Source organism: Rhipicephalus sanguineus, chromosome 4 (genome assembly GCF_013339695.2).
Source record: "Rhipicephalus sanguineus isolate Rsan-2018 chromosome 4, BIME_Rsan_1.4, whole genome shotgun sequence".
Classification (NCBI taxonomy): domain Eukaryota; kingdom Metazoa; phylum Arthropoda; class Arachnida; order Ixodida; family Ixodidae; genus Rhipicephalus; species Rhipicephalus sanguineus.
Window position 1 is genome coordinate 88,381,423 of NC_051179.1, and position 12,391 is coordinate 88,393,813.

The window sequence follows — 12,391 nt, forward strand, 5'->3', positions numbered from 1 at the left end:
AAACATACCAAACGCGTTCTTGGCAACCCTAATAAACTTGTTAGTGTTCTTGACAGCAGTAATTTCAATAAACGCAAGAATACGAAAACTTCTAAAATCGGAGTCAGTAATCCATCCCCAATATCTCACATAATCGGCGCTTTACACGGAACCTTTTGATCTTGTACCTTCAAATATGAGCTACCAGTGGTTGTAATCCAGTAAGCACATGTTCATTGAAATACGACTCACACAACCACAAGCTTGCAACCTACTTACATAGAGGCGAGGAAGCATTACTGTTAAATTTCTTGCCACAAAATCAGAGAGGTCAGCATCTGGGTTGTCGACTTGAAAATCGTCGCCTCTTGACTACACTCCGAATTTCCATAGACCTTGCTGACTGTTACAAGAAATTCATCCTGCAGATTTGGTTCATCTTCGAGCCCAACATTGCCCTCAAAATGCTCATCTGAACTTACCCACATAAAAAAAAGGAACAAAACAGAAGTGAGGCGATATTCAAAAGTTATGCATTCATGTTTCATAATGAAGTATAAAAGCCACATAAGCAATTTTGTGAAAAAAAAAGCAACAAGGGACATGATGGCGTTAGCTCACGCCAAGTTGAATCGCACGATAGTGACAGCTGTTCAATGCTGCTGTTATGGAGGCAGCGAATATGCGCCGAAGCTGGAATGACAGGTGCTCTAAGAATTTAAGCATATTTGTTGGTTTTAAATGCAAAGCATTTCTAGCGAACTTCTGCGACTTTGAGCGTATCTATCTATCTATCTATCTATCTATCTATCTATCTATCTATCTATCTATCTATCTATCTATCTATCTATCTATCTATCTATCTATCTATCTATCTAGCCGCCTACGCCTTTGTGCTCTCCAGGCCGTTTCGTTTATCGGATGTATACCAAAATTGGTGTGTGATAACATGGCCTTATCACGAACATAAATGACAGATGATATCATGAAAATCATGACACGCATGTCATGAACAGCATAAGTTACATTCCACGGCCTTTGGGCTCTTGCGGCCGTTCCGCTAATTTCATAAATACCAAAATTGGTACGACGTGACAAGAGTTCATGACGAACATAATGACAGGTTCTAACATGCAAATCGTGAGGTGCATGTCATGTGAAGCATGATTTACATGACATGGTCTCGGGGCGCTCGCGGCCGTTTAACTGAAGGAATATATACGAAAACTGGTATGACGAGACATTTCTGTATGACAAACATAACTGACACGTCGTAACATGAAAATCATGATATGCATGTCATGCACGGCATGATTTACATGCCACGCTCATGGCGCACTCGCGGCCGTTTCGCTAGATTGATCTACACCAAAATCGGTATTGTACGATGTGACTGTATGAAGAACATGAATAACAGGTGGTAGCATGAAAACCATGACATCCATGACATGTATGCCATGATTTATATGCGACGCTCATGGTGCATTCGCGGCCGTTTCGCTTGCGTGGTATACACCAAAATTGGAGTCACGCGACACGACAGTATGACGAACGTAAGTGAGACGTTATAGCATGAAAGACATGACATGCAAGTCATGTACTACCTGATTTACATGCCACGCTCATGATGTGCTAGCGGCAGTTTCAGTAGGTTGATATACACCAAAATTAATATTGCGCGATGTGACTGTATGAAGAACATGAATGACAGTTGGTAAGATGAAAACCATGACATGCATGTCATGTATGTCATGATTTAATTGCCACGCTCATGATGCATTCGCGGCCGCTTCGCTAGCTCGATGTACACCAAAATTGGTATTACGCGAAGCGACTGTATGACGAAGGTAAATGAGACGTGGTAACATGAAAATTATGACATGCATGACATGCACGACATCATTTACATGTCATGCTCATGACGCACTCGTGCCGTTTCGCTTGCTTGACATACACCAAAATTGGTTTTGCGCGACGCGACTGCATGACGAACGTAAATGAGAGGTGGTAACATGGAAATCATGACATGCAGGTTATGTATGTCATGATTTGCATGCCGCGCTCATTGTGCATTCCCGGCCGTTTCGCTAGCTTGGTATGCACCAAAACTGGTATTGCGCGACGCCACTGTATGACGAACGTAAATGAAGGGTGGTAACATGATAATCATGACATGCATGGAATGTACGAATTGATTTACATGCCATGCTCATGGCGCACTCCTGGCCGTTTCGCTAGATTGATATGCACCAAAATTGGTATTGCGCAATGTGACTGTATGAAGAACACGAATAACAGGTGGTAACATGAAAACTATGACATGAATGCCATGTACGTCATGACTTACATGCCACGCTCATGGTGCATTCGCGGCCGTTTCGATAGCTTGATATATACCAAAACTGGTATGGCGCGACGAGACTGTATGATGAACATTAGTGACAGGTGGTAACATGAAAAACCATAATATTCATGTCACGTATGGCATGATTTACATGCTCTACTCGTGGTGCACTCGCGGCCATTTCGCTCCTTTGATATACACCAAAATTGGTATTGCGCGATGTGACTGTATGACGAACATAAATGAGAGGTCTTCACATGCTAGTCATGTTATGCATGTCATGTACGGTATGATTTACATGCCACTGTCATGGTGCGCTTCCGGCCGTTTTGTTAACGTGATATATACCAAAATTGGTATGGCATGACACGAGTGCGTGATGAACATAAACGACAGGTCATACATTTGTATACCGCAATATGCGTTTCATTGGCATGGTGTACACTGGATTGTGTATGCATGCGTGCATGGCAAACATGTGATATATAGTGGACTAGATGCCACGGCATGAACGATTTCATTTGGCTCAAAGACAAACAAGGCGATGTATGCAGCTCTTTGCTGGCTGCTTCGCATTACATTGGTTCCCACAGTGCATGGGATCTGCCGAATTTTTTTATTCCTTTATTTTATATTGTGTTACACAGACGTTCTGTGAGGCCGTTGAAGGTGTAAATAGAAGATAAATACTTTATTCTGTATTCATTTTTTGCTTATGTATTCGCTGTATGTTGCCTATGTACGGGGGGCAGGAGCTCTGTCAAGCTGCGACGAAGCAGCTTTTTCTCTTGGCACCTTTTTTCCGTTTTATCGTGTAAACGAAGGACGAAAAATAAAACATGATTGATTGATTGATTGATTGAACCTCCAAACGACCCCTGTAAATCTCTTGCTGGACTAATTAACACAGCTCATCATGTTTTCTTTTCTGTATTTTGCCAAGTATGAAAGCTGTCCTTGTGTTTTTCAGACTAACTCTTTTTCAATTACTTTTATAGACAGCACTTCTGAAAGCCCATTCTCACTTCTTAGCAAAAAAAAAAGCATTTTTTCCTGTTGAAAAGCTGGCTAAGAAATGGCGAGGCCTTTTGCGAAACTGAGTGCATCACTTAGCAGTTTTAAAAATTTATTTAGTATTTGAGAACTTTCATTTGCACAAGCCATTTTGATAATAATTTTCTCACAGCACTTGAGGCACAATGATCTGAGAATATTCGTACGTAATGGAAGTATTCATCAAACAGTGAAATGTGCAGTGTGATAAAATATAAAGAGTACCTCGCAAGGCATTCTTAACTAGTGAAATATAATAAAGCGCTGAAACCTGGGGCAAATATGGAATTATACAATTTAGGGGAAAATACTGTGGCTAATGCAAGTGAAACTTAGAAAATTAAACGATTAAGGAGAACAAATAATAATTATGGGGCTAGCTGCACTGTTATCATTCACTACTTCCATGTTGACTTAGAGGTAGCTTCAATCAGGGTGTCGGCAAGAAATGTTTTTCGTTTCGCTTTTAGTTTCGTTCCGTTGCAAAAAGTTCCGTTCCGTCTTTGTTCCGGAACGAAAAATAAAATGTTCAGTAACGGTTCGTAACGGTTGTTTTTATTTTTTGTATGCAAAAATTTCATGTTAAGGTAATAATAAAAAACACTGGATTTGTGATGTAGTTACTTGCCCTCCGCTTAAGAAAGTGGGACATGTGTAAAACACGCTCTTCGGAGGAGCGGAAGTTACTGTAAAACAAATTCCTAACAACTAGCACAAACCAGTATAGCGTTCAAAGCCATAGTAATTGTATCCTCAAAAGGCAAATACCAATTTTTTTTAGTGGGCTCAATATTTTGTGTCAAGGGAGTGAGCACGATCTAAGAAGCAGCACGTAATTGAGTGTACTCTGAGATCTGCGAGACCGCAGATCTGATAAAAAGATCGCCAAACCTGCGCGGAACACGCAGCGCAGTCACAGCGAAAGCTGGAAGAGCGGACTTAGTAGAGCCCGTTGTACAGTCTCTTGGGGCAACTAATACAAGTACGCATGCAAGGTACCCACTACGCCATAAGTCATCGTAAATTTTCTGAGGTAGCGAAGTTTCCACTATGTGATTATTCGTCATTATTCGCAGAATCATGGTACCCTCTACACATCTGTGAGGCGTTATGTGCACTTTGTGCTGTGGCTGATGATGATGGAGAATTATGGTTGAGCACATTGCAGTGGGTGGGAAGCAGTGTTGCGGAATGGGCGCCTCCATTCCATTCTAGTTCTATTCCGGGCAATTAGAACTTACTACTATTCTCCTTTCAATTCCTCGGGAGAAAAAAAACCTAGCCCATTCCCACTCCGGGAACGGCCGGGCAGTTCCATTCCATTCCTGTAATTTCTCAACGTAGGAAAGGCATCTTGATAGTTTTATTGAGGTCTTAAAGAATAAACGCCCCATCAAGCTAATGACATCACATGCATTAAGATCTGCTGCGAAGCGAGGAACCCGCTTCACAGCAACAAGCCATCCGCCTGGGGGAAGAAGCCGCGAGGAGTCGAGCCCTCTCGCCTGCTTCTAATCGCGGAGGTGCCGGCCCCCGTTACCTAGGCCTGTGTGCCGAGGACGGGGAGTAGGGGGCCTCCTTTTCTGGCGGAACAATAAAGTTGTTATCATCATCATCAACTGCAAAAGCACGCAAATCACGTTACCAAGGCCTAGGGATAGTATCTTGGTGAAATATCTCGTGCAGTACAATCGCCCTACTAATTCCCATAGGGGCGGTCCTCCCGCTACCTATAATATTTGCATGGTCAGCATGTTTAAACAAATAGTGGTGTTTTAGTATTGTTCAAGTCTAAATATGGTAATACTAACATGACGACATAACGTATTTTTATGCTGACAAAAGTTGTAACTAAGATTTGGTTAATGGGAAACAAAACCCTTTAGATTTGCTGGTATTACTTGGAACAGTGCACCGCTCGCGTACCTTTTGCCTTTGCATTGAATACGCTACACTGGGCCGCGCTGCTCGTCCGCACTCACGCTTGTCAAGCGCGCCTCGCATGCATGGATGGGGTGAGGAGAACTTTCCGTGTTCGCCTGCGTGCAGCTATGAAATGTCTTCCTTGTCGCAAATGTTATTTACGTGTGTCAGGTACTCAACTGCTCGTGAGATAAAGATCCGGCTGCGCACAGAGTATCTGGCACTTTCGTGAAGGGGTATAAATGAGAACCAACGCACAGCGGTAATTCATTTCTCCCTTCAGTATCTGCTCGGATAATGCAATTGTTTGTACACTAACTTATGCCTCAGTTTGTAGTAGGCGCGTTGCTTATAAGTGTACCGTGCTTGTAATCAGCCAAACCATTTGAAAAATACTGCTTTATTTAAATTCGTGACTCTGTCCTACTAATCTTTGAAGTTTGGAAAAGAGCACGTAGACGAAAACGTGCTCTATTTTCGAAAGAAGACGTCATTCCATTCCCATTCGATTCCGTGCAAAAGTTTCTTAATGCCATTTCCATTACATTCCTCCAAGCGTTGTCCCCATTCCATTCCCATTGCTTTCCGGGGTGGCGAAAATGTGGAATGATTCCGTAGTCATTCCAATTCAGGAGCGGCAACTCCACAACACAGGTGGGAAGCATTAAACTACACACTCTTTGCGCTATTAGCATTGTGTGATGACTGGTTGTTATTTTACTCTTCTGCCACACTATATTACATTGTTAACACGATTTCGTGGCCGACATGACACCTGTATAGAGTATTTTTGTGAAGGAGTTACAAGCACCAACGTGGCACTGTGGTGAAAGACCCGACTGCCACGCAGGGGGGCGTGGGTTAAAGTCCCACCCGACCCTAGAAACTTGTTTCTCATTTATTTGTTTCTTATTTCACGGGATAGCGGTCACGGACACCAGCAGTGGCGGATAACTATGGCGCCAAATTCAGCTGTTGTGATCTCATAACAGCTTTCGCTTTAACAAACTTCTGCGCCGACGATGCCTTCTTCACTATGGCCTGCGTGACAGGCGCGCAGAAGTCCACTTGCGTTAATATAAGCACCTCTGGTTGCCACTGTTTTCGCTTTCCGCACAAGTTCAAGGCTTCCTTGCTTCAGAATTCCCGCCTGAGGTACGCGCTAATTATGTACCCTGACATATGCTCACATTGCATGAGCAGTTGTTCCGGATTGCGAAGTTCTCTCGTGAACCGAAAAACCATTGAAAGAATTTCGGTTTCACTCCGGAACGAAATAATAAAGTTTCGGTTACGTTTTCATTCCGGTCAAAAATGTCGTTTTTTTCGTTTTTCGTTTTCGGTTTTCGTTCCGCTCCGACACACTGGTTTCAATATTATTTTCAAGCTTGCACTTGGCTTAGTACAGCCCCGCTGTTGTGTTCCTCGCTGCATTTTCCTGGCTGGTTCATCGGTTTTCGCTGGTCCCGGCATAGCTTCCATAGGGTCCAATATATTGGGAATCCCATTACATCGCGAAGTACGCTCGGAGCTGGTCGGAAGAGAGCGGCTATGTTAACTTTCCGACCGGCTTGGCTTGGCTTGACCGCAAGATTAGCTAGCTGCATGAGTTGTTGAAGGAAAACCCATAACTTGAGTTCTTCTGGTACTCGCGACCAAAACAGCATATCAGATTTTTACTGCAAAGATGACGTCTGTGATATAATTGGTTGTAAACTTCTGTTGGGCGCTCGCGAAAGTGAGGCCTTAGAGCAGAGGTCTCAGACTCATCTCAGCTAGCGGGCCGCAGTCCTGAAATTTAGTGGAACAAGGGCCGGGACAGTGAAGAAAGTCGGAGCGGGGAGAGATTTGAACAAAATGTCACATAACATTGTTATTTGGAAGCATGCCTGCCCAATATCTCATGTATGGGTCATATCCACAGGGGATTTGACGTTGGTTTCAAGAAAGATATCAATACCGATCTGCAGAATGGCTAAAATTCTGAAACAGTTTTTCTTCAATGGTGATGTTTCAACAGTGACCGTATGGTGTGTCTCAGCAAAAAGATGCTTGAGATCAGTCGCGTCTCTGTAGCCCCGCTGAACAAAGCATTGATAATCGCAATAGGCGAGAAAATAATTCGAATACCTTTTGAAAAACTCACAAGAGTTTATTATCTGGGAATTCACAGGCCACTAGCAAAAGGTTCGCGGGCCGCGTATTTGAGACCCTTGGCTTTGACGTTGGCATTTATTGCCACTGTCGAATGTGGATTAATCATTATTTGTCGATGTCCGCTGTCTTTTTGCTCTGCCTTTGTTTTTCTTGTGGGTAGTTGACTCGTCACAGTGGTCTTGCAAGCATGGTGTGAGTGTGCTGCATGTGCTTAGTGTTTTCACGCCTCCAACTGTTCGTGTCAACAGAATTGCATATATTGATCACATTTTTGTGGATGATGCCATTCTCATGTCTACGATTCTATCCATCGACTAGATCAAGGCTGAGTATGCCAATGCGAGCACCAGGGATAAGTTTAGAAGTTGGTCTAGTAAGAATCTTTCTTGGACGTCCGTTTTTCGGGGATACATTCACTTATGGGAGGTATTCGGTCATCTACTACCAGCCACGGCAGCCCGGCACTGTGCCAATAGCGGTATGTTATCGCGCAGCAACATTGACACATCTGGGGATAATCTCACGAAGGTATTGCCATAAGTGATCGCTTGTGACGCTTCGGCTATGGTGGCGTTAAATTTTTTAGACGATATGATACTGAAGGTGCTCGAAAACCTTTCATGCTTATCTGCAATGAGTAAATCCTCCAGAAACGCACAGTCTTTTCAAGCATAAGAATACGGATGAAATCCTGTTCAGTTCAACACTAATTATTTTTTAATATTTTCGTGTTTTCATCTCTTTCATTTCCCAGCTCTAAATTTCATGCTTAGTACGGTCCCTTCAAAAATGTATCAGCAGGGTTCGCTGTATGTGTTTTAAGTTCAATGTGTAGTTCAGAATGTTGATATTCAGCTCGTCCCTATTGTCATTGGGATGAATTAAGCAGTGCTGTTTGCTAAAGAAATAATTTTTCGTTTGTATCTGTGCAGGTTGACTTGCCTAACTGTGCGGTGCTCTCAAGGGCCGCCTCAAAAAAGGACTTCCATTTGGTTCAGAGTTCCACGAACGCAATATGGTGGACAGATGCCGGCGCGCATAGGAGCTTCACCGGAACAAATCGTTTTGCAGCAGAAGGCGGCCAGAAGACTGCACACCAGCCATTGTCCCCGCACAAAGTGGAAGCAGAGAGAGGTCAGCGAGAAAGCTTGCGCATTTAGTAGCGTGCACGTTTTCTGCCATACATGCATGCTGTTTTATGACCTGGTACCTGTTCGGCGACTTCAGTGCGCTATTTCTGAGCACAGCTGTAAGTTCTATTTACAGCCACAGAATATACATGCCTAATGGTTGAAATGCTGAAATGCTTGTCTACTTCAAGCATTACTGCAAGTCGGCCTAGTTGGAACATATTCATCTTCACTGATTCGCGCAAGCACACGGAGACAAGGGCGAGATACACAATGACGAGCGCAGTCTAGGAACTAGTTTATTTTTTTGAGAACCTTCACTTGACAACCCTCCAATCTGCGCGATCTGGCCAAAAAAACTCCTCAAAAGCACACATGGCGCAGCTCGTGATCACATGCCGTACAGATGACAACAGCAAAATTTCTTTCTCAGGCAAATCAACAGAAAGGTGGCTAACACATTTTTCTTTCTGCTTGTCAAGGAAAAAGAACTCCACTATCTTCCTTGAAGTTTGATTGCGATGTCTGTATTCAATGATGGTGCTACTAAAACAAGGCGTGCATGTGCACTCATTGCAGTGAAAAGCTAAATGTGTGTTAGGGCGACCCTTCAGACCCGACATATGTTCTCAGCCTGGTGTTTATACATCTGCCAGTCTGCCCTACGTACACATGACCACACGTCAAAGGACTATTGTACACTACATTCCTTACACATTTAACAAACTGGTGCTTCTTGGTACACACTTAACAAGCTTTACGTGCACGGCTTATCTCACAGAATAAAAAAACGCCAGGCCTGCGCTGAAACCGCAGCACAGTCACAGCGAAAGCTGGAAGAGCGGCGTTTCTAGAGCCCGAAGCTCTCTTGGGGGCTACAATACATGTACACTAGAAAGGTACCGACTACGCCATAAATCACAATTTTTTGAAGTTGGGAAGCAACTACTAAGCCATTATTCGTCATCCTGCGGAGAAGCGAGGCACCAGCTACACGTCTGTAAGGCATTATGTGCACTTTGTTGACGCGACGACTGATGACGATGAAGAATTATGTCTCAGCCCTTTGTAATGGGTTGGAATCTTTAAACGGCCCACCAGTTATGTAATTTGCATTGGGTGACGCCCGGTCGCTATTTAACTCTCCCACCATGCTGTATAACATACATTGACGTGGGAGAGAGACGGGGGGGGGGCGAATAACTTTACTGAGACCCCGAGGAAATGGATCATGCGCTTATGGGCTTCCTTGTCAACCAATACAAGTGCGCTTGCGAGGAACCCACTACGCTATAAATCATTGTAATTTTACTGAGACCCCGAGGAAGTGGATCATGTGCTTATGGGCTTCCTTGGCAACCAATACAAGTGCACTTGCGAGGAACCCACTACGCTATCAAGCATTGTAATTTTTGAGAAGTAGGGCAGCAGGAACTGTGCCATTTTTCGTCATTCTACGGAGAGCGTTGGTACCTGCTAAACGCATGTAAGGCATTATGCGCACTTTGTTGATGTTGTGCCTGATGACGATGAAGAATTATGGCAGAGCCCTTTGTAATGGGTTGGAAGCATTCAACAACCTACTCGTTGCGCAATTCGCATTGTGTGACGCCTGGTTAAAGAATTCGCGTTGTGCGACGCTTGATGCTTATTTTACTCTTCTACCACTCTATATTGCATATGCTAATGAGGTTCCTTCCCTGACATGAGGCCTGTATAGGACCTTTTTGCAAAGCAGTTTCAAGCACCGGCATGGCTCAGAGGTTGAATACAGGGCTCCCACGCAGAGGGCCCAGGTTCGAACCTCGTTCCATCCTGGAATTTTTTTCTTATTTAGTTTTTTTTCTTATTTCGATCGATACTGGTTACGGACACCGGCGGCGGCGGCAGCGGCGGCGGCGGCGGCGGCCGACAACTACGGCGCCAAAAACGGCCGGTCAAATGATCTCATAACAGCTTTCGCTGTAAAAATTAAGCTAGAAATTACGAAGTTAAGGTGGTGTTTTAGGCCAAGAACGAAATCGGAGGTGTGTGTGCTTTGGTTGACCAGAAATGTGAGGAACTGAAAAGTGTACAGGAAGACTACTTTGGTGTTAAATGTACACACAATGTAGTGTACAATATTCCTTTGACGTGTGGTCATGTGTACGTAGCTCAGAGTGGCCGATGTTTAAACACGAGGCTAATGGAACATATGTGGAGTCTGAAAGGTCGCCCTAACATACATTTAGCTTTGCATTGCGAGGAGTGCGCATGTACGCCTTGTTTTAGTGGCACCATCATTGAATACAGGCATCGATATCAAACTTCGAGGAAGATAGTGGAGGCCATTTACATTGACAAGCAGAACAAAAAAATGTGTTCGCCACCTTTCTGCTGCCTTCCTTGAGAAAGAGATTTTGATCTTGTCATCTGTACGGCATGTGATCACGAGCTGTGCCATGCGTGCTTTTCACAAGCTTTTTTTGGCCAGATCCCGCAGATGGGAGAGTTGTCATGTGAAGGTTTTTGAAACAATAAACCAGTTGTTAGACTGCGCTCGTCAATGTGTATCTCTTCCTTGTCTCCGTGTGCTAATTAAAATAATTGGATATAGTTGAAATCTTGGTGGCAAAAGGTGCATTTTCTTCTTTGTCCAGAGTTTTTTGGGGAAGTAAAACCTGAACTGTGGTATTATCCGTCATGGTACTGACATTCCAGCCATTGTTGTTTCGTGACGTGCGAGGCTTCCCGAAGTTCAATAAAAGCATTAAGCCTGAGCATTCCAGCTTTGGAAGGAGTCATGGTGGAGATTTGTTACAATGATAGTCCTACTTTAAAAAATTAGCTCCTCAGTCCGTATGTTACGCTGTATGACAAACATGTAGCAGGTTATTTACTGAAGAGCACGTAGCAAACGTATATTTACTGCAAGTTTTACCTTAGTGGGTCTTAATCAGCTGCCGTATTTCATTTATAGGCATTTCTCAATGAACGAAAATGGATCTGTGTTCCGTAGTTTTTCTTTGCCTAAAAAAGCAGAGCACAAATCTGCAACAACCATTGTGAACTTAAATCATCAAATTAGGGAAATCCTGTGATGAATTGTTCTTGCAGTCTCTTCAAGGCACTACAGTGCTGCCCAAAGCCTTTCGGAAGAGGAAGCGAAACAGGCCGCCCAGAACCACCAGGCTTTTTGCTGTCCCAGAAGACATCCATGTTGAGGCGAGGGCAGCAGATATGAACAGAGAAGACATCATATTTCCAAACTACTGTGTAAGCCTTGTGTTTTTGCCCGCGGCCATGTAAAGATGCACGTTTTCATTCACAATGCATTTAAGGACATAAAAAGGCGGATTGCACCTGCACCCATCGTGCAAAAACACACCAGCTCGGTTCTTGCCAAAACACTACAGTCCTGGGTCTCACAAAAACACGCCAGCCCGCTTCTTGCCAAAACACACCTGCCCGGTTCACACCCGAAAACCGGTAGTATACACCAGGCCCGCCACACCAGCCTGAAACTCTGTCTGAATTCCCGCTCTGGCGGAAACGGGAAAAATACGCCAGGCAAGGCCTGGTGTGTTTTTCGACAGGGGGTTTTGGACGGCCAGAGCGTTGAACGCGACGCCACCTATTCCTTTGAGGATGTGTTGAACACGATCACATTGTGTCATAGCCGAGTCCACGCGGTGGCAAAGGGCAAGGACGTCTTCCATTTACGAGGTGTACATCTCTCCTGGGTGTGGTACGCGTCCGTCGAGCTTCTTCTTCGAGACTTCAGAATGGATGTTTGGTGTCCCGAAAATCCTCCGGATTTGTTGAG

At 44.1% G+C, this 12,391-nt stretch overlaps 1 protein-coding gene across 1 annotated transcript in view; it reads left to right on the top strand.

Moving 5' to 3' along the window:
- The window catches only part of LOC125758250 (uncharacterized), a 220,036-nt gene extending 208,247 nt beyond the window's left edge, over positions 1–11,789 (top strand). The window contains exon 3 of the mRNA XM_049415266.1: positions 11,683–11,789. Coding sequence (XP_049271223.1) covers positions 11,683–11,789 — 107 coding nt within the window. The remainder of the gene's footprint in view (positions 1–11,682) is intronic.
- Positions 11,790–12,391: the final 602 nt, after the last annotated feature.